Here is a 27,038-nt window from a genome sequence, read left to right as displayed (position 1 = left end):
CCCTTGAGGCACTGAACTGCTCCAGGGGCACTGCTCTGCCGCCGGCGCTGTGCCGCGGTTGGATGATGTGACAGAAGAAAAAAAGGTTTTCAGATTTGCATTGAACACAGAGACAAAGGATGATAGTGAGGAAAGATAGAGGTTGTGTCAAAGGGCAGTAGGTCGGATCCAAACCTGAAGACGTGTGTGCCGTAGGCTGGGGCATTACCATTACAAGAACCGGGACACAATGACACATTTTCTGTGCAAATGGAAACCATTTGAAGATGTATTCTAAATCAATTGATACGTCTTCTAAAGCCTTTGTCACTAATTGTTTTGAAGTGATGACCTTTTCCCCTTCTCTGTCTCTCCCATCAGGACGGCCCAGTGAACTGTGAGCGCTACCTCTCGTGGGCCAGTGCCTTCCTTGTGGTCTACAGCATAGACAATAGACGGAGCTTTGAGGGCTGCCAACAGTACCTGGAGGCCGTCACCGTCCACACCAAGGCCCTGCAGCCAAAGACCCCCATTATACTGCTGGGCAACAAGCTGGACATGGAGAGATACAGGTGTGTAGTGAATTGGTGGGGTGGATGGAAGTCCGAGTGGGACTCAAACCTGCAACTACTCGTCTGTTAGTGTAATGCCTGAGACATTAGATTCCGGTATTATAGCGACTAAGTATTGCTGCAGGCGCTCAGAGCTCACTACTGGCTCATATCAGCATAGTCAGCAGCAGCAATACATACCACAGTAGTTAGACATGGAGAGATACCGGTGCAGATGTCTTGCATGCCAAGATGTCTGTTTAAGACTGTTAGAGACACAGCTGGTGGACGGTTAAGAGATACAATATAACCCGGTTCATCCCCACCAAGGCGGACCTGCGATTCAAACCCACACCACAACGACATAACATACTCCAAAAGCCCAGGCATGTCTTGGTCCGGGCCGACAGTGCTTCCAGGAGGAGTGATGCCATCCCCAAAGTTCTGTTTTGGCCCATAGCCTCTCAAGTAACACCAAAGCGTTTTGCAGCTCTAGGTCTACTTGTGGTAGTCATCTGAAAGCCTGAAATTAAACATCATGTCAGTCCTACTCAATGTTAATGCACACCCCCATCACTGCTGCATGTGTGGCAACCCAAGCCCTCTTAGCTGGTGTTTATGGAAACAGTCATGTTTATTCAAGCACTTCCAGTAAAGTTGATTCATGGCAAGACTCCAACCACTTATATTTGTCTCCCAGTGTAAGATGTCTTCATGTTGCTATATTTATCCAAAACATATAACGTACAGAAATGTATGAAGCAATAATGGCCAGCAGACTTATAGCCACTCCAACACACCTTCTTTTTTTTCTAGGTGTAAGATGTTGTCATGTTGCTAGTAACAAGGCATTTCTTTGGTTCCATCAGGTGACGTCCTGACAACTGATAGACAGAAATGTTCTTGCCATGTTGCCAATGAAACTTGTCTAGAACATTAATATATATTTTTTTAAATCTCCCCAATTTTGATCTTGTCTCATCACTACAACTCCCCAACCAGCTCGGGAGGCAAAGGTTGAGTCATGTGTCCTCTGAAACATGGCTCGCCAAACCGCGCTTCTTAACACCCGCCCGTTTAACCCGGAAGCCAGCTGCACCAATGTGTCGGAGGAAACACTGTTCAACTGACAACCAGAGTCAGCTTGCAGGCACCCAGCCTGCCACAAGGAGTCGCTAGAGCACAATGAGCCAAATAAAGCCCCTCCGGCCAAACCCTCCCCTAACCCGGACGACGCTGGGCCAATTGTGCACCACCCTATGGGACTCCCGATCACGGCCGGTATGTGACACAGCCCGTGAACGAACCCTTAGTGCCTTAGACCACTGCACCTCTTGGGAGGCCCAAACATCAATATGTTATGTTTGGAGAATATTGCAACCATGTTCTGTGTATGTTTGGTGGGACAACGATGGAATATTCTCCAAACCCACAGAAAACTGGACACATACATGTAAATGTTCTTGCAATGTTCCCATGAAACATGTCTAGAAAATGCATATCTTAAGTCCTGAGAACATGGTCACCGAGTTCTGGGTTATATTTGAATGGAATAATCTCTTGGGACATTCCTATGAAAACGTTAGTTTATGACCTAATAAGACTTTTAAAGGAACGCAGTCTAAAGTTGTGGGAAAGTTTGTTGTTAGCTAAGGATGTAGGGTGTGTGATTGACTAATGATATGTGCAAAGTTGGTACATTATAGTACTGATTATAGGGGTCAGTGTGTTTTGGAGCTGTTTAAACTAAAGGGCTTCTCTTTCTCTCTCTCTCTCACTCTCTCGCTCTCCTTCTCATCACTCTCTCGCTCTCTTCTCTCTCTCCTCACTCCCCATCACCCTGTCTCTCCCACTCTGTCTTTCAGGCAGGTGAGTAAGTCGGACGGCTCGGCCCTCGCCAACCGTTTCGGCTGCCTGTTCTTCGAGGTGTCTGCTTGCCTGGACTTCCTGTCTGTCCAGCGGGTCTTCCATGAAGCTGTGAGGGAGGCCAGGCAGCTGGGCGGCAAAAGGAGCCCCCCGTTACGTCCCCTTTACATCAGTGAGGACAACAAGCCATTGTTCAGCCTCGCCACCGTGCCCCCGTTCACCACCCCCTGCTACAAAGATCTCCCAGTGCCCGCCACCGCCAAGCTGGTGACGGTCAAGTCATCACGGGCACAGAGCAAACGGCGGGCACCCACGCTGACGCTGCTCAAGGGCTTCAAGATCTTCTGATGAGTCGATGGAGAATGAGACCAGACATAAAGAATGGAAATTTGAGACTTGTCTCAAACTTGTGCTCAAAGACTTGAGACTTATGCTCAAACCTTGAGACTTAACTTGGACTTGTGCTCAGAGATTTGAGACTTGACTGAGTGTCTCAGGCTCGAAGACTTGACTCAACCTGGACTTTCCTAAAGTGACTTATTGACAAGTCTGCCATAGTGGCTTACAATATGGACAAGTGAGAGAACTGTGAAATAGGTTATGAGAGACAATGGACTGTGTCATTGAAAAACAGAACAAAATGGAGACAGAATAACATACAACCAAGCCATCAACATACTGTATGCAGCAGAAGCTGTCATGGTGATATCACCATCACTTCGTTGGAGCGTGTACCAAAACGTCATGATGACTTACTGCACCTTCAAGTGAAGAGATGGAACACTAATTATCAGAGCTCCTTGAGAGATGGACAGTAATGGACTGGTGTTTAAACTGTCATTGTGAATGTTGAATTTATATTGCCAAAGTTTTCAAAGTTTGTCTTGAAGTCAGTTACTGGGACAAAGTTATGTTAGTTGCCAAATGTATTGTGGTGATTGGAGTGCATATGACGGTGATGGTATGTTCACTGTAGTATAGATTGCTGACACTATGCACATGTATTTTTATATGCATTTTAATAAGCTTTAAAGGAAAACTCATTTTATCGAATGAAGACATATTTTGTTCATATAGATACATGTTTTAAGTTATTTGATGTTATAACACAAAGTAGTAAGTCAATCTTTGAGTAAAAGGCCCAGTGCAGACAAAATTAAGTTTTTCTGTGTTTTATATTATATTGTACAACAGTTGATGAAACTAACACTGTAAAAGTGTGAAAAAATGTGATCAGTGTAATTTCCTGATAGGTGCTGGTTTCTAATCAGCAGGTTTGCATGGCCGCGAGTTTTGGCTTTCCATGGTCACATCACCATGCTATAAATTGGTTCATAGACAAATAACAAAGACTGTTCCAAACATCTCTGCCAATAACAGCTAGTTTTCAGTTTTCCCCTCCCATCTCAGACCACTCCCAGACAGTCTGAGCGAAATTCTTGCTTGAGAAATATGTTTTTGCTAAAAAGCATTTTTTGCCAATTTTAATGGAAATCCATTACAGTAAGGTACTTAATTGCAACCCAGTAATGGTGTACCTCTATCTCTCTCCTTCATCCCTCTACCACCACTCCCTCTTCTGCCTCCTCTTTCTCTAACTCCTCCACCACCTCTTCTTTCTCTACCTCAACCACCTCTTCTTTCTCTACCTCCGCCAACACCTCCACTTCCCCCTCCACTTCCCCCCCAGTAATGATTTGATATTGATATCAAAACAACTGCATTGGGGCTTTAACTTCATACATACATCGTTTTCACGAGATGTGGGCGCCCTCCTCAGGCTCATCAGTGTAACAACGGTTGCATTTAAAAAAACTTAAAACACAGTTTTATACTATTGTATGCTAATGCCATCCCAACCAAAATTACAAAAAAGAACTATTTTGATATGAACAGTTTTATTTCCTTATTGTAAATACTGCAATTGGTGGAATGCTTTTATAACACAATGAAAATGTATCTTACATATGGAGAGGTAGTATGATGACAAAAGTTAACCCACTGAATTCTGTTTTCTGTCCAAAACATCTATATGTGGATACTCTCTCACAAGAGCTTTCCACTATACTCACAGCAAGATAATTCCAGTTTGTATTATATTAGGATCCCGATTAGCTGATGCCATGAGTTCAGCTAATCTTCCTGGTGGCCAGCATTATAACTAAAAATACTTTACAAATAGAATTACAAAAGAGATGTATAAAGAGAAGTTTGATCTTCCAATTTTAATGTTATCTCAGACCATGTTTAGTTGCCTTTTAGTGTTTCCCAAGTAGACTACACTTGAATAGCTTATGACACATGATTTATAAGTGTTCCTACATACTGTCAAGAGACATAGGAAAACTCTTCACTACACTATAAACAATACGTTGCACTTCTTCATGACCAAAAAACAACATTTACTAACTATTTGGTATCCTAAATAGTTGGTTGCAATGTTTCGACGGCCAGCAATGTTTACAGTAGATGTATATTCCAAGCATTGCTGAAACTGCAACCAACAAAGTACTTGTGAATGATGACTGTGATACTGCACATCTTGTACACAGCATTATTTGTAGTAGTTGTATACCCTTTTCACACTACTGAGCCAAGTCAAGCTGTACTGCGCTGGCATGGTTATGCATCCACCAATAAAATATCTGAGCCAGCACAGTACGGTCTGGCTCAGCACAGTAGTGTAAAAAGGGCATTACAGTAATTAAACAGACAGTGGTTGTTTAAGTTACAGGTCAAAATAAAACAACTTAAAATGACAGTTATGCCTAAGTAAATAGGAGTTTCTGTTCTGCCTCTGCAGAGGAGCAGTAATGAGGAACGTGGCTGTTATATCTCTCTCCTTCATCCCTCTACCACCACTCCCTCTTCTGCCTCCTCTTTCTCTAACTCCTCCACCACCTCTTCTTTCTCTACCTCAACCACCTCTTCTTTCTCTACCTCCGCCAACACCTCCACTTCCCCCTCAGGCTCGGGGTACAGGCTGGACACGTTCCCGTCATTCCAGGTCACCACAATGTCCCCCGGTTTGAGCCCCTCTACCTCCCCGTTGTCCTGGAGGGGCTTGGCCTGGCTCACTGGGATCTCAGATTGGCTCATACTGACCTGGACAGAGGCGCTGTTGACGGGTTTGACCTCTGAGTTAGTTCTTTGACCTCCAACTTCCGTGATGATGACCTGTAGTTCTTCCGCCTCCGGCTTCATGGCCAGAGCCGCCGCCTTGTACTTGGCTATCTTATTCCTGTTTCTGTGTGGAGGATGATGGGAAATGTAGTCACTGTGGTGTAAATAAAGATGGCCAGACCAGCACACACAAATATGGAGATTGCTTTTGTTTTCTTCCATAATAGGTCCTGTATTTAGGTTCCACAGAGCCTTTGGTTGCATCCCAAATTGAACCGTATTCCCTACATAGTGCACTACTTTTGACCAAGGGCCATAAGGCTAGGGTGTTATTTGGGATGAACACTTTGTTTGGATCATTTACTGTTGTTGACCATAAGTATCTTCACCACACCATGTTTCATAATTGAAGACACATGAGATATTTCTTGTTTAGAATGACAGTGTATTACATTAGTATTTTTTAGTTGAGTGGGTAGACATTAGTCTACTTAAGTTGAGTCAGTGTCAGATAGGGGCTTACTTGTTCGCCATGGAGCCCATTCCCAGAAGCAGACAGCCCAGCAGAAGGGCAGCGAAGGACAGAGCCAGCATCGCAAACTTCCAGGGAGTTGCTGTGATGACAAAAACACACAGTTGTAACTGCGGAAAATCTTCCCACCGTTATAACCCCACAGGACATTTCAGAGGTGATCAAAGACAAAACATTGGAACTTGGACCAAGTGTGCACTTAACAGCTTCTTTTTTTTTACAGACTTGGAGCCTTGGCGAGAATAAAAGTTTACTACCATGTAAATCTGACTAAGAGAAAAAGTGCTTCACTATAACCAATCCCTTTATGGAGGCTTTGGGATCAGATCACATAACTGACACCATCACTACTACAGTGCCATGGAAAGTAAAAACTGATTAACCGATTAACTAACATATTGTAAGAACAAACTGCTCAGTAGGATAACGTAATGGAGCTGGATAACGCAATGGAGCTGAATAACATAATGGAGCTGAATAACATAATGGAGCTGGATAACGTAATGGAGCTTGATAACGTAATGGAGCTGAATAACGTAATGGAGCTGAATAACGTAATGGAGCTGAATAACGTAATGGAGCTGGATAGCGTAATGGAGCTGGATAACTTAATGGAGCTGGATAACGTAATGGAGCTGGATAACATAATGGAGCTGGATAACATAATGGAGCTGGATAACGTAATGGAGCTGGATAACATAATGGAGCTGAATAACATAATGGAGCTGGATAACGTAATGGAGCTGGATAACATAATGGAGCTGGATAACGTAATGGAGCTGGATAACGTAATGGAGCTGGATAACATAATGGAGCTGGATAACATAATGGAGCTGTCATATCAAATAGCTTACTTAAGAACAATCCAATCATATCTATTTTACATATCTATTTCCCAAACAATGGCCATGGATCAGTTTGCTACCCCAACATTAACCTAATACAACACTAATAATACAATTTCACACTATCAAGCCAACCTTATCTGTACTGTGCTGGCTTGGCTATTTTCCTTCCTCATTGTCCTTTCCAGCAAGGCACAGAACAGCTTAGCTCAGTTTGGCTCAGCTCGGTAGTGGGAAAAAGGTACAATAGCTTTGTAAAGAGCATAACTTACGGTCCTCAGTGCGATAGAACCATCTGAGGAATTCTTTCTGTTCATCGGTCATACCAGGAGGCCCCGCTTTCTGCTCTTCCGCAGGTTTCACCTCAAACTCATCGGGATCGCTCGATGCCCTTTTGGATCCTGCAGGTGCCAATACAAATATACAAACACATGTTGCATCACCATCCCCTGTGTTACTTTTTATGCGGACAAAATGGTGGCCACAATGGCACCATGTGGCCAAGGTGGACTGGGGGACTATTGTGGAACGACATTGAGTTAATATCTTCTAGCCTAGGTTTGAGAGGCCCATGCTGTATCACTTCACACAAAGCCTCAATTTAACAACTGCTAACTTGTGATGAAGTCAATCATTCAAAAGGAGATGAAAATGTTACATTATTTTCAACATCATGAGTGCTTATTTGGCTCATTCTAGAGCTTCACTCATAAGTCAATTTACACAAAGATCCAATTTCATGCCATGAGGATTTGTTATACAGTCAGTGTTAAATGTAAATTAAGCGATTAAAAAACTATTGAGGCAACAACAATCACTTACTGAGCCTCTCCTGGCATATATCCCCTTCATCCAGAGACCTCCACTTGGTCTGCTTGCTCCTGTGGGACAGCGTCAGTCGTTTCCCGTCTGTGGAGAGTTCCAGAGAACTGTTCTGACTGATCAGCCTGTTCAACTCACACCCCCACCGCAGCCCCCCATCACCCCTGTGTCCCCCATCCTCTACCCCCTCACAGGGTACAGTCTGGACAGGGTCAGAGTGGTGGGCCGACAGGCACCTGGAGGTCCCCACACGCTCCAGGAGACTCTGGTCCCTCCAGATCCACTGCTGGAGAACTGAGTCCAGGTTGCATTTATTCAGCTGAACCAGGCCCGTCTTGGGGAAGTCCTCCAAGCACAGGCTGTGGAGCGTGTTGTGGATCATGAAGCTACTTACTCCTGGAAATGCAGTATAGTGGACATGCACTGTTGTGAGCGTAGTGTTATGACAAATCAAAAACATGCTTCCACTTGTTGTTGTGGTTTAATGGCTAAATGAATCAGGGGATTTTTGATGTTTCAGTGAAAGGTGTACGTGTGAAGGGATAGCATTACCTGGCAAGAGGAGACAGAGTTTGATCCACACACGAAACATGTCTGAAGTGGATGAAATCTGCAATGACTGTTGACATAAATCAGAATGACAATGTATTCCCTTAGTCAAGAATACAAGATCAACACTTACACATAATAATAATCATAGTTATGTAAATGTAACTTTTATTATGGCTTGGTTCCCATTATGGCTTGGTTCCCATTATGGCTTGGTTCCCATTATGGTTTGGTTCCCATTATGGCTTGGTTCCCATTATGGCTTGGTTCCCATTATGGCTTGGTTCCCATTATGGCTTGGTTCCCATTATGGCTTGGTTCCCATTATGGCTTGGTTCCCATTATGGCTTGGTTCCCATTATGGCTTGGTTCCCATTATGGCTTGGTTCCCATTATGGCTTGGTTCCCATTATGGCTTGGTTCCCATTATGGCTTGGTTCCCATTATGGCTTGGTTCCCATTATGGCTTGGTTCCCATTATGGCTTGGTTCCCATTATGGCTTGGTTCCCATTATGGCTTGGTTCCCATTATGGCTTGGTTCCCATTATGGCTTGGTTCCCATTATGGCTTGGTTCCCATTATGGCTTGGTTCCCATTAGAAAGTTGTATGGTAGTATTCCTGGGATGGTAGTATCTGGCACACCTTTTTACTGGTCTTCTCAACCGTCAAAAACAATGCTTTAGTCTGCGTTGAATTAGTGGACCAAAGGGAAACATACACATCCACCTTATAAACTGAGAGTTTATCCAAAGCACTGCCTTCTTTGTGCCGCAATTCCATCTCTACACTCAAAACAACGTTGAAAGTATGTAGAGGCATTGTACCTTGCTAATTCCATTATGTACATGTGTATTCCATTATGTACTGTAATAGTGTGTATTAGGCTACAATATTAGGTCCTGAAGAAAAATATTCATCATCAAGTAAACTATTTAGAAAAGTTGTCCATCATTGCACTTTTAACGCCGATAGCGAGGCTCCAATAAAATGTTAGAGGTTCAATCGAAACATACTCCTATCCCATCAACAAATTCAAATGTAAATGTAGATAATCTAATGGTTGACTCTATGTGTGTATAGTACACATCAAAAGATGATGGTTATCAATCATATTACCCCAAAGATTCTATTAATTATGATCCAAACATCCTATCAATAAAAGTTGCTATAAGCGTTAACAATCCAAACAAAAAAATATACACTACAAGTCCTCCTAACCAATGGCTATATATCATTAATTTAAAAGTTTTAAAAAAAGTATATACCAATTGCAGACAGTAGCTTTAAAGTAATGAAAACAATTTACTCACTTACCAGGGGCTGTTTCTCACACAGCCTGACTCGGAGAAGGGAGGTAGTGCAGTAGGGAACATGATTCTACCTGTTGAACATACACAACGCAGAGGAGAGGCTTTCCAAAGTGCATGTGGGAGGAGATTGGTTCATTGAGTCTCTTGATTATGGCTATATGGCATCTGTAAATGTTCCCTTTATAGCTGGGGATATGGGGACTTTTTATGTGGTGCACTGTGTTCTTCATTTATTAAAGAATGCATAGTCTGGAAGTAGTTGGATGTTATTGCTAGAGAGACATTTTGAGACGGGTGAAACATCCTTATAGTGATGGCAGTCTTTTCTTTCTCAATGATAAGAAGTTATGAATGCTTCATTAGGCTGCTGTAAACTACTGCATAGTGTACTGCACCATAACTGGGCCTACTTCATTACAATCTTCTCCTAACTAAATGGAATGGAATCAATCCTGTACTCAAGCTTTTAAACTCTACATTGGGGGGGCATTATCCTTGCATCGACAAGGTCAGTGACCAGGGTTGCTTGGTTACTGTTTAGTTAGCCTTGCTGGGACCTTGCCATTGCAGTTTGTAGACATGGGAGGAAAACAGTCTGTGTTTGGTCAAACATCTGGCATATGTGGAACTGTCGTGATATCTGTCTGTTAAACAAGAGACTTAAAGGGATTTTTATTTCTTTATGGCAAGTATGTTTTACAGTTAAAGGTAAATGACCTCCAGGTCATCTACCATACCTTAGCAGATGAGAAAGAAGTAGGCTGGCCTTTTAAGTGAGTGAGTTCAACTGTTTTGTGAACACAAAGACATTTATTTGCCAACACTTTAAAAATCAACAGGATGAGGATACTCAAATAACAAATAATTTTGTTGGTTGGTTTGTGAAGATACCCTAAAAACACTACTTCGATACAGCTACGACCAGAAGTTACTTTTTTTGTAGCAGGTTAGGAGATTTTACGCAGCAGTTAAGGAGAATCAACATAGCAGGTTAGGATTCTTTAAAATATTTTTTATTTAACCTTTATTTAACCAGGAAGGGCTCATTGAGATTCAAATCTATTTTTCAAGAGAACCCTGGCCAAGATAGGCAGCACCAATTCATTACAAAAGAATTACAGACAGAAAACATGAAAAACTACAAGTAATCTAGTAAAAAGGATACTTAGATTAAGGTTAAGAAAAGGGTTAGGGTTTGGGTTAGCGAAAATGCTCTCATATCATAACCTGCAATGAAAAGTAACTTCTGGTCATAGTTGTTTCAAAAGGGAGTCCCATTGGTTGTGGTTGGAATAAAGTCAATTATTTACACATATAATATCCCTTCTCTGTGAGGAAAAAAAGAAACAGTTCAGTTTCATGGGAGAGAACTTGATTCTCTCTGAAGGTTTGGACCACATAATATACCTCTCTGCACAGGCCTCTTCTTAGAGACTCACGCCTCGATCACACGGACCGTGCCCTTCATTCCGGGACTCCAGAAGTACATTCATTCCAATGGAACGCTGCTTTGCAGAGGCAGTTGCAATGCGTTCTATGTGGTGCTAAACATAGGATTTAAAAAATGTATGCGTCAAACTGTATTCGTTGACGAATTGACAGAAAAGGTAGCAGTAGGTGAATGTTGAACTTTTGTTGCACCCATATCCAGATGATGCTGCGTTCTATTTTGCGCAGGGCACTATCGGTCTGATCAAGGCGTCACTGTCTAGTCGGAACTAAAAGTGTCTGATCAAACGAAGGGAGAACTATTTTCGATAGAACCGGAAACATGGTGTTTGTCAAGAAAAAATATGGCGGCGCCCGTATGTAGAAATACCTTAACGTTATAGCTGACATTAATCAAGCTAAATGTTGGACAATATTAATTAACGCTAAAGATAAGCGTGTCACACGAATAAATCTTAATTCTAGAGTGGCCCTCGTGTAATTTGTTGAGCTTGTCTTGACGAATAAACTAGCCATACTGGAGTCGAGCATTGCTAGCTAATTTTGACACACTGGTGGCATTGGTAGATGCCCGCCCGACCAATGACAGAAGATGTGGAACAATGTCAAGGCAAAAGTAATGGGTCTGAAAATACTCCATGGCTTTTGCAATTATTGCACCCAGAGGCATGCATCTGTTGGCGTGTGGGTCAAAAGAACGCCGGAGAAACATAGACGTTGTGGACAAGTCCCTGGCAAGACCCGCCTATTTGCCACTAGGAACTCCTTATCAACAGAACCACCTTGGAGGGTCCTTTTCTTTGGGACAGATGATTTTGCTGTAGAATCCCTCAAGCTGCTCTCTGCGTCAAGGTATGACACCCACAACAATTTACATGCCAGTGAGCAAAGAGGAGAGTCTTTGCAGTGAGTAACTTTAACCTGGTCCAATATCTGTTTGTGCTGTCTCATAAGAGTTGGAGCAACAGTGCGAACAGATCTGGGACCAGGCTAGAGTAACTTCTCGTTGCCTAATGTCAGTTGTTAGCTGTCATTATTTGTCACAGGGACTCCAATGACCGAGTTGTGGAATCACTTGAGGTTGTCACACTATCCAATGACGTCAGTGTGAAGAAGTTTGCTGATCAAAACAAACTGCCCGTTCATGTCTGGCCTCTCGGGGATCTTCAAGGGCGGTTCGATGTCGGGGTGGTGGTGTCGTTTGGCTGCTTGCTTCGGGAAGGACTTATCAACCAGTTTCCATGGTGAGTAACTTCTCTGAAAGTGACTCATGCAATACAAGTGTAACGTTATAGCTTCTGTCCCTGTGTGCCCCTAGCTGGGTGCAAACCAGGGACCTGCACACAATACTCTGACTCGCCACCAAAATAAGCATTGTCATTACCACTGAACCAGAATGTACTTGTAGATCTCAGGGCGGGCGACATCACTTGCTCCACGGTAGCTACTATGTTCTATATCAGCTACACAAGCATCAGACTATCCAAGAAGTGTCAATCTTATGAACACCTCCCAAGAGTCAAACCCTGACTGTGTCCATTCTGTTTGATTGTGATAGTTGCAGCATGTGTCTGTTGCCTCTATTCCAGTGGGATCCTGAATGTCCACCCCAGCCTTCTCCCCAGATGGCGCGGCCCCGCCCCAGTGTTCCACACCATCCTACACGGAGACACTATCACCGGGGTCAGCGTCATGCAGATACGACCAAAGAGGTAGGCTAACGTGACCCAGAGCTACTTTCTGTCCCCTTCCCTCCTTTCCTCATGGTGCTGAGGGAGGAAGGGTAAGTCATGAAAGGGACCAGTCATCTGCCAGTAACATGGACCTACTATTGACAAGCAAAAGTGAGGGATGACATTAGCAGATGGTTGTTTGTTCAAATGCATATTTAGGGATGATTTCCCAACATAATCCTGGACTGAAAAGCCCTTTTAATGGTGACTTTCCCCATTGAGCATGTGTTATAGACCTGTACAGGACAGCTTTATCTGGGTCCAGGAAACTGGACCATAATGTCTACAGAGGCCACCAGATTTCAATAGGCCTATATATAATAGTGTACTCTACTACCGTATTCACTGTCAAAGCACATACTACTATTCCTCAAGTCAAAGATCATTAAACCTTTGCACCTCAGTGTATCTCTGATCTGTGTTACAGTAAACCTCATTGTCTGTTACAGTAAACTGCAGTGTGTGTCTGTGTTACTGTAAACCGCGGTGTGTCTCTGGTCTCTGTTACAGGTTTGATGTGGGTCCCATTCTTCACCAGGAGATCTACCAGGTCCCAGACAACTTCACAGCTGACCAGCTAGGAGCTACTCTGGCCACCAAGGGAGCCCAGCTGGTGAATGCACTTCACATTGTGTAGTTATAGCACCCTATTCCCATCCAGTGTACTACGTGGCTCAGGTTTTATATGACTGTTGGTCAAATGTAGTGCACTACATGGGGAATAGGGTGTGATTTGAGCTCACTCATTTGGGACGTAGATCCACAGAGCGAAATCCGTTTGAAGAGGCTTGTCAGAAACCAGTCATGGTTAATGTAAGCCCTCTTATATGGGACCTTTCTTATTTTGCTTGAACAGTTGATTGACACATTAAGGACCCTTCCAGAGAGAATCACAAACCGAAGGGAGCAAGCTCAAGACGGTGCCACTGTAGGTAAGAACATTTATTTCCTCAACCAGACATTTGATGCTAGTAGTAATTACAATTTGAATGATAAACAATCGGCAAGAATTGCAACTTACAGGAGGGTGAAAGCTGTGTGTACTTTCTAAGCACCCATTCATGCCTCAGCTTAGAGTTGACTCTTCTCAACAGCCCCTAAAATCAGCACATCGATGAGCTGGATCGTATGGGAGGAGCAGACCTGTGTCCAGATCGACTGCCTGTTTCGTGCCATCGCATCCCGGGTAATAAGACAGACCAGTCATGTTCAGTTGTCAGAAAACTTCAAACAAAAGTGAGCAGTCTTATTGGGCGATTTCAGGCCGTTCCTCACCTGTTTCAGATGATTTTCTAATTCTGTGCATACTGAACATGACCTTGATTTACTATGACCGGACTCTCAACACACATTGTCCAGTAGTGTTAAAATAATGCCCTCCTCTTCTCTCTCATTAGATCCCATTGAGAACAATTTGGATGGGCAAGACCATAAAGCTGCTGGACTTTGCTGGCAAGTGCAACATTTCACTATCAGGTAATTTCCTCTTTTAATCAGGACTCTTCATTGTTTCCACCACTGCTTGGTGGTAGATGGTGGTTGACTCAGTCAGCTAGTTCAATCAGTATGCGGTAAGTAGCTGTGTGGATCGGCAGCAGTAGTGCTGGAGTCCACACGCTGAGAAGACAATCTGTCTGGTAACATCCGTTTTGAATATCTTAGGTTGAGAAAGGTTGTGATTGTTTTAATGACAGGTCGAGGGAGGATTCCTGTGCCAGGATCTATGAGTTATCAGAAAGAATCCAACACCTTGGCTGTCTGTTGTAAGGTGCGTGAGCCAGGCTTTTCATCCTTGACACTTTCCATGGTTTACTATTATGTCAAAACACCTCAAATTTTGTCTTATTGAAATATGTCTAATATTAATGAAAAATAATTCACTTCCTGATGTATCATGGCATAATACAAATAATTAACTTGATGGATCCCATAAAGAAATGATGACAAGCACTTTTTGTGTGTTCGGTGGTCAAGGATGGCTGGGTGGGATTCAAGGTGGTGATGCTGAAGAAGAGACTGTCGGCAGCGGACTTCTACAACGGATATCTCCATCAGAGCTTCCAGAACAGATCTGGCCCTCCCAAGCAGGAGTGCCTGTTCCACAGTAACAGAACTAAATTACATTCAGCTGGAGAGGAGAACTCATTGACACAGCTACATGCTGTGCATTAAAACACAAAACAACAACCTACTTTAATGTTATTTGATTAGATACATTTCCTGTAAAAAATAAAGGATCTATACTATGTCTGTTTTAAGACAACATATTTAAGAGTACACACACGAGTAGTGTTCAGCAGGGAACACCGTGGCAAAACGTTTTGAAACTAAAAATGAGCATTTCTTATTGTTCAAGTCCAGGTAGTAACTACCTTCTGTTTCAAAAATGTTTTCTCTTATTTTACGCCTACTGGAAACTATTTCCTGATAGCCTATGGAACACATGTATGTAATAATAGTGATATCATGGAGAGGCTGTTGTGTGTGAGTAGTTTGTTGTCGAATGCAAAACCCTCAAACCCGTTAGACTACCAAAATAACAGTTGTATTTGCATAAATAAACATTTACAAGGTTCTGTTGCCTTTGTCATTTGCTCTATGACATTATCCATTACCATATTATGCATTGGACTTTGTAATATTTATCACTGTTTTAGAGATGTACTCTTCCCAGGGGACTAAATGGTGCCGTTCCAGGCCGACTACATTGCAGTCGCACTGCACAAATTAACCAATGATCGAATGCCACGTCATCTACATTGGGCTCAGATATTAGATTGCAATACCACATTGATACGGCTACTGACATGCTTGAGTTTAAATCTTTATAATAGTAACAGTTTGACCTTCATCCAGGTGTTATGAGATTTGGTGTGAAACTGCTTCCTCCACCCGCTGGGATGCAGCAACTGTGTTCGTCACAGCATGCTGGTCTCGGGGACATTGTCTGTTAACTGGGAGGCTTTACAACCGTGTTCGTCACAGCATGCTGGTCTCGGGGGACATTGTCTGTTAACTGGGAGGCTTTACAAGAGGCACGTACCACTATGGAAGAGAAAGAAAGTTCAGAATCGTAGCATTTCAACTAAGTTTTAAACAAAACATTGAAGGAAATGTATTTATTCACTTAACTTGATAAAGTGGGTGTGAATTAGACCAGTGTTGTCCAACGCCCTCAGAGGATTACATTTTTTATTTTAGCCCTGTTGATTCAACTAATCAAGTGCTTGGTAGGCTAATTAGTTAATCAGTGATAAGGATGTATCAGTGAAGTAGTAGAACACAAATGTCTGGTGGTTAAGAGAGTGTTGGGAAACACTGACTGCATGTTTCCTTTTAGTCATAAAGCTAGCTGCCGTTATCTAGTGTGAATGTGTTTAGGGTGTCATCATACCTCCTCTGTCATCCCTGCTGTCTTCCTACCCTCTGTGTTAAAAGGAGGCTTCAGGTAACCTTTGAAGTGCTGCTTCACCAAGTCATGGAAAGTAGATAAGCAATCCTAAAAAGAGCATCAGGAAAGCTGAATATTAACTACCAAAATGTATTACACTTTTGGATGTAATTTTAGATGAGGCACAGCTGCATCAACTATGGTGGATGTGTTACCAGGCCAGTGATTTACTACATTCACCATAAACCCAGTTGTAATGTGGCAGTGATTTTATTTGAAACATTTCTTCAACAATGTGCATTATAAAGAGGCAACTATTTATACACTGTTCAGTCTACTAAAGTGTAGTTAAATAATGGCCTCCTTATAGACATACCCGTTCTTCCTGTGAACAGATGTAGGTGAACCAGCGGAGCCCGGCGGCCACGTGAGTGATCTCATCCCGGTAGATAACCTCTAGCACCTCCACAGAGCTGCAGTCCCCCTGGGCAGCGAAGCGGGAGAGGGTCTGGGGGTGCACATCTAGGCCCCTTGCAGGAGGAGAGAGAGGGAGTTAGGTAGATGTACTTTCCTCGAGCCCAGTCGATTTAGAAAAGACAAGAATTTCATCCATTTTTTGTTTTAGCCACCCTGTGGTTATTTGTGGCCAAGGAGGAGTGACATTTCTCACACCTATCCAAACCTTTCAGATAATGTGAACCCCATGGGTGTATTATGACCATCCTACCAATCCTCGACTTTGGCGATGTCATTTACAAAATAGCCTCCAATACCCTACTCAACAAATTGGATGCAGTCTATCACAGTGCAATCTGTTTTATCACCAAAGCCCCATATACTACCCACCATTGCGACCTGTACGCTCTCGTTGGCTGGCCCTCGCTTCATACTCGTCGCCAAACCCACTGGCTCCATGTCATCTACAAGACCCTGCTAGGTAAAGTCCCCCCTTATCTCAGCTCGCTGGTCACCATAGCATCTCCCACCTGTAGCACACGCTCCAGCAGGTATATCTCTCTAGTCACCCCCAAAACCAATTCTTTCTTTGGCCGCCTCTCCTTCCAGTTCTCTGCTGCCAATGACTGGAACGAACTACAAAAATCTCTGAAACTGGAAACACTTATCTCCCTCACTAGCTTTAAGCACCAACTGTCAGAGCAGCTCACAGATTACTGCACCTGTACATAGCCCACCTATAATTTAGCCCAAACAACTACCTCTTTCCCAACTGTATTTAATTAATTTATTTATTTTGCTCCTTTGCACCCCATTATTTTTTTTATTTCTACTTTGCACATTCTTCCATTGCAAAACTACCATTCCAGTATTTTACTTGCTATATGGTATTTACTTTGCCATCTTGGCCTTTTTTGCCTTTACCTCCCTTCTCACCTCATTTGCTCACATTGTATATAGACTTGTTTATACTGCATTATTGACTGTATGTTTGTTTTTACTCCATGTGTAACTCTGTGTCGTTTTATCTGTCGAACTGCTTTGCTTTATCTTGGCCAGGTCGCAATTGTAAATGAGAACTTGTTCTCAACTTGCCTACCTGGTTAAATAAAGGTAAAATTAAAAAATTAAAAAAAATTAGAAGATGTGTCAAGGTAATAGGGACCATAATGCTTCCACTGCACTGGTAACATAATCATATTCTGTTGGTGCTGTAATTCAGGTGGATGCTGTACCTGGCTTCATGTACCATATGCACAATGGCTAGCCTCGCCAGAAGGTCGTGGGACGTATCCGTTGCTGACTGCCACAGTCCTGTGGAGACGAGTGGAGGAAGCTCAACTTACACTGGCTGCACTGAAAATGTCATGTATTTTTTTCATAAAACCAACTGTGATGATATTAATAGTTAGTTAGGCCAGGATTCAATCCAATCTGCATTTTAGCACGCGTGATACTTAAAAGTTCATTTCCGATTGAGCCGAAATATGCAGAGTTTACTGTGAATTCGATCTCCACAAACACGGGGAACATTGCCTTTCCAAAGACGCATTGTCTACAAAAGAGATCGGATTGAAGCCCGGCCTTAGTCTAGAGAAGCCAGCGAACCACCCACCATTATGAACAGGTAACGCACCAAAGAAGCTGTCGAGTTCTGTGATCCTCGTCTCTAGTAAGTGATAATGCTGTTGGGAACCGTAGAAATTCATTGTATTCCCAGGGTAACAGTCCATCCACTACTCACAACTGATACAGTACTACCACTTTTTATCCTCCTTGAGGAACACTGTCTTGCAGTATTATACAAATATAAACATAGTAAATATACTTGGACTACCAATATCTGATGTACAGACGTTTGAACAACAGACATACATAACAATAATGTGCATCATTCTTAAAGGAATATTCCACTTTTCCCCCCAGCCTGTTTTTAAAAAATAAGCTGAAACTTCAGAAAGTGAACTATACTTAAAACAACACGTAACAGACCACATTAATTAAATATATGTTCGGACACTGACCTTGGCCTCGTCTCCGGCCACTTTGACAAAGTCGCTGAAGAACTGGCGGGGCAGGGGCTCTCCAGTGTCCAGTCTGACCGATGAGAAGCGAGCGATGACGTCCCAGGACAGGTCTATAGCCCACTGCTCTATGTTAGCCAGGGAGTGGAGGAGGGCTATCCTGCTAGCCTGGTCAGACACATAGTAAACACACACGCTCATATCAATCATCATTCATGAAGCATGGAATGTTGCAGTTCTATAGCCTTCGTCCGTACTGTATGTACTAATGGTATGACAACGAATGCTAATACCATGACAACGAATGCTAATGCCACACACATTACACATGAACACACACCATTTACGCTGCTGTTTCTATTTATTCTATTATTTATACTGCTGACAGTCACTTTTACCCCTGCTTACACATCTAGCTCAACTACTCCAGTATCCCTGCACATTGAAATGATGGTGCTGGTACTGATCCTGTATAGAGTTTACAATCTAGTTTTTTCCTTACTGTTTTTCCTTCGTATTATTTCTCTTACCTTTATATTGAATACTGCATTGTTGGGAAAGAGCTTGCAAGTAAGCATGTCACTGCACTGTTTCACACCTGTTGTATCCTGTGCAAGTGACAAATAAACTTTGACTTCCGAAGAGATTATTTTATTGCGACAGTGGGTAGTTAGCATGCCCATTTAGGGGTTGTGTAGTTCAATACTGGCATGGCATATGTTCCCTCCTTTTTCTCAACAGTACCATTACCTGTGTCTATTGTCATTGTCGTGTTTGGTCTTCTATTTGTTAGGCTACATGATTGATTGTGATTGATTTAAGTATCTACTGGCACCCAGCCCACATGGGCTCACAAGACACTACTAAACACAGTACCATTTTCCTTGTACTCAACACAAAATAAGATTGTACAAATGATATGCATATACTGTACAATAATCATGGCAAGTACAGCTACCATCTAGCCCCACTACAAACAGTACAGCTACCATCTAGCCCCACTACACAAACAGTACAGCTACCATCTAGCCCCACTACAAACAGTACAGCTACCATCTAGCCCCACTACAAACAGTACAGCTACCATCTAGCCCCACTACACAAACAGTACAGCTACCATCTAGCCCCACTACACAAACAGTACAGCTACCATCTAGCCCCACTACACAAACAGTACAGCTACCATCTAGCCCCACTACAAACAGTACAGCTACCATCTAGCCCCACTACAAACAGTACAGCTACCATCTAGCCCCACTACAAACAGTACAGCTACCATCTAGCCCCACTACACAAACAGTACAGCTACCATCTAGCCCCACTACACAAACAGTACAGCTACCATCTAGCCCCACTACACAAACAGTACAGCTACCATCTAGCCCCACTACAAACAGTACAGCTACCATCTAGCCCCACTACAAACAGTACAGCTACCATCTAGCCCCACTACACAAACAGTACAGCTACCATCTAGCCCCACTACAAACAGTACAGCTACCATCTAGCCCCACTACAAACAGTACAGCTACCATCTAGCCCCACTACACAAACAGTACAGCTACCATCTAGCCCCACTACAAACAGTACAGCTACCATCTAGCCCCACTACAAACAGTACAGCTACCATCTAGCCCCACTACAAACAGTACAGCTACCATCTAGCCCCACTACAAACAGTACAGCTACCATCTAGCCCCACTACACAAACAGTACAGCTACCATCTAGCCCCACTACAAACAGTACAGCTACCATCTAGCCCCACTACACAAACAGTACAGCTACCATCTAGCCCCACTACAAACAGTACAGCTACCATCTAGCCCCACTACAAACAGTACAGCTACCATCTAGCCCCACTACACACACAGTACAGCTACCATCTAGCCCCACTACAAACAGTACAGCTACCATCTAGCCCCACTACAAACAGTACAGCTACCATCTAGCCCCACTACAAACAGTACAGCTACCATCTAGCCCCACTACAAACAGTACAGCTACCATCTAGCCCCACTACAAACAGTACAGCTACCATCTAGCCCCACTACAAACAGTACAGCTACCATCTAGCCCCACTACAAACAGTACAGCTACCATCTAGCCCCACTACAAACAGTACAGCTACCATCTAGCCCCACTACAAACAGTACAGCTACCATCTAGCCCCACTACAAACAGTACAGCTACCATCTAGCCCCACTACACAAACAGTACAGCTACCATCTAGCCCCACTACACAAACAGTACAGCTACCATCTAGCCCCACTACAAACAGTACAGCTACCATCTAGCCCCACTACAAACAGTACAGCTACCATCTAGCCCCACTACAAACAGTACAGCTACCATCTAGCCCCACTACAAACAGTACAGCTACCATCTAGCCCCACTACAAACAGTACAGCTACCATCTAGCCCCACTACACAAACAGTACAGCTACCATCTAGCCCCACTACACACACAGTACAGCTACCATCTAGCCCCACTACAAACAGTACAGCTACCATCTAGCCCCACTACACACAGTACAGCTACCATCTAGCCCCACTACACACACAGTACAGGTACCATCTAGCCCCACTACACACACAGTACAGCTACCATCTAGCCCCACTACACACACAGTACAGCTACCATCTAGCCCCACTACAAACAGTACAGCTACCATCTAGCCCCACTACACAAACAGTACAGCTACCATCTAGCCCCACTACACACACAGTACAGGTACCATCTAGCCCCACTACACACACAGTACAGCTACCATCTAGCCCCACTACACACACAGTACAGCTACCATCTAGCCCCACTACAAACAGTACAGCTACCATCTAGCCCCACTACACACACAGTACAGCTACCATCTAGCCCCACTACAAACAGTACAGCTACCATCTAGCCCCACTACAAACAGTACAGCTACCATCTAGCCCCACTACACAAACAGTACAGCTACCATCTAGCCCCACTACAAACAGTACAGCTACCATCTAGCCCCACTACACACACAGTACAGCTACCATCTAGCCCCACTACAAACAGTACAGCTACCATCTAGCCCCACTACACAAACAGTACAGCTACCATCTAGCCCCACTACAAACAGTACAGCTACCATCTAGCCCCACTACACAAACAGTACAGCTACCATCTAGCCCCACTACAAACAGTACAGCTACCATCTAGCCCCACTACACACACAGTACAGCTACCATCTAGCCCCACTACAAACAGTACAGCTACCATCTAGCCCCACTACAAACAGTATAGCTACCATCTAGCCCCACTACACACACAGTACAGCTACCATCTAGCCCCACTACAAACAGTACAGCTACCATCTAGCCCCACTACACACAGTACAGCTACCATCTAGCCCCACTACACACACAGTACAGCTACCATCTAGCCCCACTACAAACAGTACAGCTACCATCTAGCCCCACTACACACACAGTACAGCTACCATCTAGCCCCACTACAAACAGTACAGCTACCATCTAGCCCCACTACAAACAGTACAGCTACCATCTAGCCCCACTACACAAACAGTACAGCTACCATCTAGCCCCACTACACAAACAGTACAGCTACCATCTAGCCCCACTACACAAACAGTACAGCTACCATCTAGCCCCACTACACAAACAGTACAGGTACCATCTAGCCCCACTACACAAACAGTACAGCTACCATCTAGCCCCACTACACAAACAGTACAGCTACCATCTAGCCCCACTACACAAACAGTACAGCTACCATCTAGCCCCACTACACAAACAGTACAGCTACCATCTAGCCCCACTACAAACAGTACAGCTACCATCTAGCCCCACTACACAAACAGTACAGCTACCATCTAGCCCCACTACACAAACAGTACAGCTACCATCTAACCCCACTACACAAACAGTACAGCTACCATCTAGCCCCACTACACAAACCGTACACTACACAAAGAGTACATTTCTCCTTCTCCAGGCAGTGTAAACAAACTGATCTCAAACCGCCTGCCTGAAACAGACTTCAAGTCCCTGCTTGTCCCATAACCACAATACTTCAGGGTTTAGCACCAAACATTTTTACAGAAGATAACATGTCTCAGATCGTTATACAAAGGGCAATAAAACACTAAATGGATTTTGTTTTGGATTTCCCAACACAGTAGGCAAATGATCTCCTCTTCAGGCACTGTGTTAAATCGACCCTTCTCTAAGCCAGAGGGAGAGGGCCGGATGGGAGTTGAGCACAAACTGACCTTTGGCTTTTGACAGTATGTTGTTCTAAGTTTTTAGGTCTAAACCATATATCAGCTGCCCATTTTTCCTTGTGGATCAGAAAAAGCTTGTCCTAGATTTGGTTAACACCACATGGTAATTTGTTCCTGAATATATACTGCAAATCAGTTTCACAAAAAATAGGTAATTATCTAGGTCTCAGTCAAACCCTTTTTTTGTGATTCTGTGTTCTGGCATATTCATCAGTCTGTTCCATAGACGTACCATGTCACCTTCTTAACTACCTTCACAACCCATATCTCCACAGATGGCCAGGTTTCGAGTCAGTTTATGCACACCAAGAAAGCAGCGGATTGCTCTGTTTTGAACATTGTTACAATTAGTATGTACTTTGGATCCCCCATACCCCAGCAGCATAGTCCATCACTGGACACACACAGGGTTGAAACAGTTGAGAATAAGCACAGTAACCAAGGTCCTTTTCATTTGGTCTAAATCATTAACATATAGAGTAAATAAAGTGGCTGAGAGTACGTCTCCCTGCTATACACAGTAAGGGGTTGGAAACCAGGTCATTAACCTGAACACAGGCAACGAGCCAGATAAAGGGGTTTGATAACATCAGAGAATCTTCCATCAATTCCCATTTTAATTAGTGGTTAAATCCATATGAATTCAATCACTTTTTGACAGCTTCCCTTTTGATTTAAACAGAACATTCCAGACATGTTTGTCCATGGAAGAAGTGGTCAGAAAGTGACGTTTTGGACCTGAATGCAAAACATTCAGGAGATAAGATGTGCTCAAAGTTGACCCATTTAGCATTACCCCACCATAGCATGAGACATCCATGTCATCATCACTGGAAAAGATCAACGGTTGAGTTTGATATAATTCAAACGCTTACAACAAATAGGGTTGTCAAACTTTACCTTTAATGTCAATTATGTAAAAAGGCGTAAACTCAGATTTTTTTCATATCCGCATATGTTGTAGCTTATATCCTACTTTCCATCATCTGAGGTTTTTGTGTTGTGTCCGTGGTTGAGACACAACGTGCTCCTGAATAAAGGGTGTTGTCAAAAAGTGATCGAATTCAAATGGATTTACCCCAGTCTAAAAGCAATTAGGTCTCTATTTACCTAATCAAAAGCCTTCATAAAACCAATAAAACAGGCAAAAGTTGGTTCTCTCTCTTGAATTCTAGCCTGGACCACTGTAGAGACAGTATAGATGTGGTCTATACATGTTCTGGCTTTCCTAAAGCCATTCTGTTCTTCAGCAAGCTGACCAGACAGTTCTAGATAGTGAGAAGAGCCTGTTATTTAGGATGCAGGACTACACTTTACATACAGTGCTAATGAGAATAATCCCTCTAAAGTTCAATGGGATTTTAGGCTCAGTTTTTGGGGATTTCAGAGATTCTGAACTTGTTAGTTCATACTGCCAACCTGTCTGGTCTGAGTGATTAGAGGGTGTTCTTAACACTGACCAGTGTGCCACCTTTGCCACGCTTGATTTTGCCCGGCTGCAGTACGGTCAGGTTCTCCTTCCTGCTTGGCTGGACAGGTGGTGTAGCCTGACCCACCTCTGTGATCTCCCCACTGTTCCACCTCTCCTGGACCTCCAGCGTCATGGCTACCTACAGGGATCAAAGTCAGTGAGCCAGTGAGATATGCAGTGTTGAACAAATCATCAACGTTACACTATAGTCAAATACAAGCATCGCGGGTGCTGCGAAATAACATCTGCAAATCTGTGTATGCCACCAAAAACTAGTTTTGTATGTTTTGCCATGGAAAGTCCAGGGAGTCTCTGCCTGTTTCAGACATTTTCTTTCCTTCATTTGGTGCCTAATGAACACAAACCAACACTCCATTCCCTCCCAGTTTAACACTTCATGTGGTGGTTAGTGTGAATGGGGCTTGCCTTCTCTTTGGGGTCTGGTGTGCAGAGGATCTTTGTAGCCCAGAAGCACAGTGTGTCCTCAGAGGGTGATGGCTCGACATCATCTACTGACAACTTGCCTGAGACAAAAAGAGATGTCTTATTAATGTACTTAACATCATTCAAAGCTTTGCCAGAACAAAATATCTTAGCTACTAGCCTGCTCTCAGATCTGTGTGTTCTAGCCTGCTCATCATCAAGCCAACAAGTTTGGCATGACAATTCCATAAGGAGATGGCAAGAGTGCAGAAACAGACTGTCACCCAGGCTAACTACTTTCCTTTATGTAATTGTAAAAAAAAAATGATTGGTGTACATTGTTCATTAGGTATACTATCGCCTTACCATTAGATGTGTCTGTCTCTGGGATGGGACTTAGACACAGCTCATTCTGTGTGTTGATATAAATCATGTCTTGGACAACTCTGACCTCATACACCTGGTTCTGTAGACAGAAAAACAAACTTTAATTTTAGTCTCATGGTATTATTGATTAATAAGCTGTTGTTATTCAATGACCAAATTCTAATAACACATACAGTACATTGCCTAGTGAATGTCTTCACACCTCTTGCAAAGCTGTCACATGTAGATGCCTTATGTAAATATAAAAAGGGATTCAATTAGATTGTTTCATCCGCTTGTGATCTACACATTCTCAAAATGAAAGAAAAATTCAAGACGTCTCGATTGTCTCAGGGGTGTCAGTACTTTCTCTAAGCAACTCCAAATGCCTGTCTCTCGCCCCCAAGCACACACATAAACGCCACATTGACTTCTGTATGAAGCCGATGGTGGTAATACATATCAACCTTCCCTTTATCACACTATATTTAGAATACTACGAATAAATAGGCTCTGTTGGAGACCATCTCTCTCTACCTGTAGTCCCATGGAAGAGGCACCTGTCTCCAGGCAGAAGTCAAAGTGATGCCAGGGACAGACCAGAACACTCTTCCCATCTCCCAGGTCCTCAATGTCACCGAGGTCAAGAGGGCCTCCTGCGCCAAGACAGTGGTTGTAATGATGAAAGACATCATCGTATGGTGACCATGATCATTTTGTTCTTATAGCATACTCTCATCCTTCTGCTTTATCCTATAGCCACTTTGGCACGTAGTTGTTTATGAATTAATCATCAGAACAGCAAGCTACCATAGCATAGTGCTGAGTGATTCATGGTGCTGTGTGCTGATGCCATCAATTAGGCTAACTTATACCTTCATGGGGACAGGATGAATCCATAGCCCAGAATCTGTCATCTTCTGTGTGAACCAGGACAATGTGTTCACCATCCTCAGAGTACAGCCTTGGGGAAACGTAGAGAAGTCATGCAGTTAGACCATCTGTTTAGAATAGGCAAGGGCAGCTAATGTGTATATGCTAGCTGCTGCTATTCTAGCTAATTGGACTGCTTACTTTGTGCATGGTGAGTCAAAATCACACTTCTTTCCTACACATTGCCAGTTTCTGTCTTTGACAATTTCTCTTAATGCAGCGACTAAATCTTCCTCGAAGTGATCCATTTAAAATATACGATGCAGAAAATAGTAGTAAGAGTAATGTTGTGCATAACTAGCTTGCTACTGCTGCCGTCCATGCCGATGTGTGGCAGAATTGTTTTCTTCTGAACTACAAAATCCAATTGTTTCAACCGGATGTTGGTACTCCACGAATTCTGCCCGATATAAAACCACTAAGGTAAAACAAGAACCCAAACTTAACAGAGACAAACCTTTGACATGCTATGCAAAAAGATAACACTTGAGACAAAGAATGAATGCATAGAAATGTATTTGTTGATTAGACACGATTTAGAATTACAATTAACAGTCATTTTCTCATTTTGATATGGTTGATTACATAAAAAAATTTTTTTTAACGAAATTACAATGAGAACAATTAACCTCAAGGCCAGCAGATGACGATGCAGCCAGTTATATACACTCGTGTCCCCCATGGACAGGTTAATACATAAAACATTCTCCATTCACGCTGCAAGGGTGTCAATTACCTCCTTAACTTGATTTAATGGTGAGAAGATTTGATAAAATATATATATATATAAATAAGCTTCCTATTGGTTGATTCTACTTACACCCCTTTTTCAGCCAGCGGTAAACAACAGACTTCTGCAGCCTAAATGGCTAAAGGCGATATGCACATCTGGGACTAGCGTTCCTAGGTATTATGCTGTGTTCATGTCATGTCGGAAA

The 27,038-nt window shown here is 43.1% G+C and overlaps 4 protein-coding genes across 9 annotated transcripts in view; 2 read left to right on the top strand and 2 right to left on the bottom strand.

The window, feature by feature from the left end:
* LOC116365462 (ras-like protein family member 12) overlaps positions 1 to 3,563 on the top strand; it is a 5,507-nt gene extending 1,944 nt beyond the window's left edge. Inside the window, exons 5-6 of the mRNA XM_031818075.1 lie at positions 361 to 551; positions 2,396 to 3,563. Of these exons, the coding sequence (XP_031673935.1) occupies positions 361 to 551; positions 2,396 to 2,744 (540 nt within the window). The 3' untranslated portion in view covers positions 2,745 to 3,563. The remainder of the gene's footprint in view (positions 1 to 360; positions 552 to 2,395) is intronic.
* Positions 3,399 to 11,875, bottom strand: LOC116352684 (uncharacterized). 4 transcript variants are annotated; one of them, XM_031818073.1, is made up of 7 exons: positions 9,584 to 9,711; positions 8,271 to 8,337; positions 7,719 to 8,114; positions 7,169 to 7,297; positions 6,043 to 6,133; positions 5,349 to 5,643; positions 3,399 to 4,057 (listed from the first exon to the last, which is right to left on the bottom strand). In XM_031818073.1, the coding sequence occupies exons 2-7, from the start codon at positions 8,308 to 8,310 to the stop codon at positions 3,950 to 3,952; spliced, it is 1,059 nt and encodes a 352-aa protein (XP_031673933.1). In that variant the 5' UTR covers positions 8,311 to 8,337; positions 9,584 to 9,711; the 3' UTR covers positions 3,399 to 3,949. The 4 variants fall into 4 exon arrangements, with proteins under 4 accessions (XP_031673933.1, XP_031673934.1, XP_031673931.1 ...); XM_031818074.1 differs by having other exon boundaries at positions 3,935 to 4,027; positions 5,319 to 5,643; positions 9,584 to 9,710; XM_031818071.1 differs by lacking the exon at positions 3,399 to 4,057 and adding an exon at positions 10,987 to 11,875 and having other exon boundaries at positions 4,276 to 5,643; positions 9,584 to 9,650.
* LOC109880841 (methionyl-tRNA formyltransferase, mitochondrial-like) lies at positions 10,960 to 15,336 on the top strand. Its single transcript, XM_031818070.1, has 9 exons — positions 10,960 to 11,880; positions 12,075 to 12,272; positions 12,618 to 12,740; positions 13,272 to 13,374; positions 13,618 to 13,693; positions 13,856 to 13,947; positions 14,159 to 14,237; positions 14,456 to 14,529; positions 14,736 to 15,336. The coding sequence occupies exons 1-9, from the start codon at positions 11,621 to 11,623 to the stop codon at positions 14,931 to 14,933; spliced, it is 1,203 nt and encodes a 400-aa protein (XP_031673930.1). The 5' UTR covers positions 10,960 to 11,620; the 3' UTR covers positions 14,934 to 15,336.
* On the bottom strand, positions 13,686 to 27,038 carry LOC109880827 (uncharacterized protein HI_0077). 3 transcript variants are annotated; one of them, XM_031818069.1, is made up of 12 exons: positions 26,921 to 27,038; positions 26,043 to 26,131; positions 25,705 to 25,823; positions 25,168 to 25,267; positions 24,805 to 24,902; positions 24,368 to 24,517; positions 18,633 to 18,800; positions 18,224 to 18,293; positions 17,844 to 17,922; positions 16,529 to 16,682; positions 16,156 to 16,260; positions 13,686 to 15,806 (listed from the first exon to the last, which is right to left on the bottom strand). In XM_031818069.1, exons 2-12 carry the CDS (start codon positions 26,065 to 26,067, stop codon positions 15,774 to 15,776), a joined length of 1,101 nt encoding a protein of 366 aa, XP_031673929.1. In that variant the 5' UTR covers positions 26,068 to 26,131; positions 26,921 to 27,038; the 3' UTR covers positions 13,686 to 15,773. The 3 variants fall into 3 exon arrangements, with proteins under 3 accessions (XP_031673929.1, XP_031673928.1, XP_031673927.1); XM_031818068.1 differs by lacking the exon at positions 26,921 to 27,038 and adding an exon at positions 26,242 to 26,483 and having other exon boundaries at positions 18,245 to 18,293; XM_031818067.1 differs by lacking the exon at positions 26,921 to 27,038 and adding an exon at positions 26,242 to 26,481.

Source organism: Oncorhynchus kisutch, unplaced genomic scaffold, assembly GCF_002021735.2.
Source record: "Oncorhynchus kisutch isolate 150728-3 unplaced genomic scaffold, Okis_V2 scaffold1246, whole genome shotgun sequence".
Lineage (NCBI taxonomy): Eukaryota > Metazoa > Chordata > Actinopteri > Salmoniformes > Salmonidae > Oncorhynchus > Oncorhynchus kisutch.
This window is presented reverse-complemented; position numbering and strand designations above follow the sequence as displayed.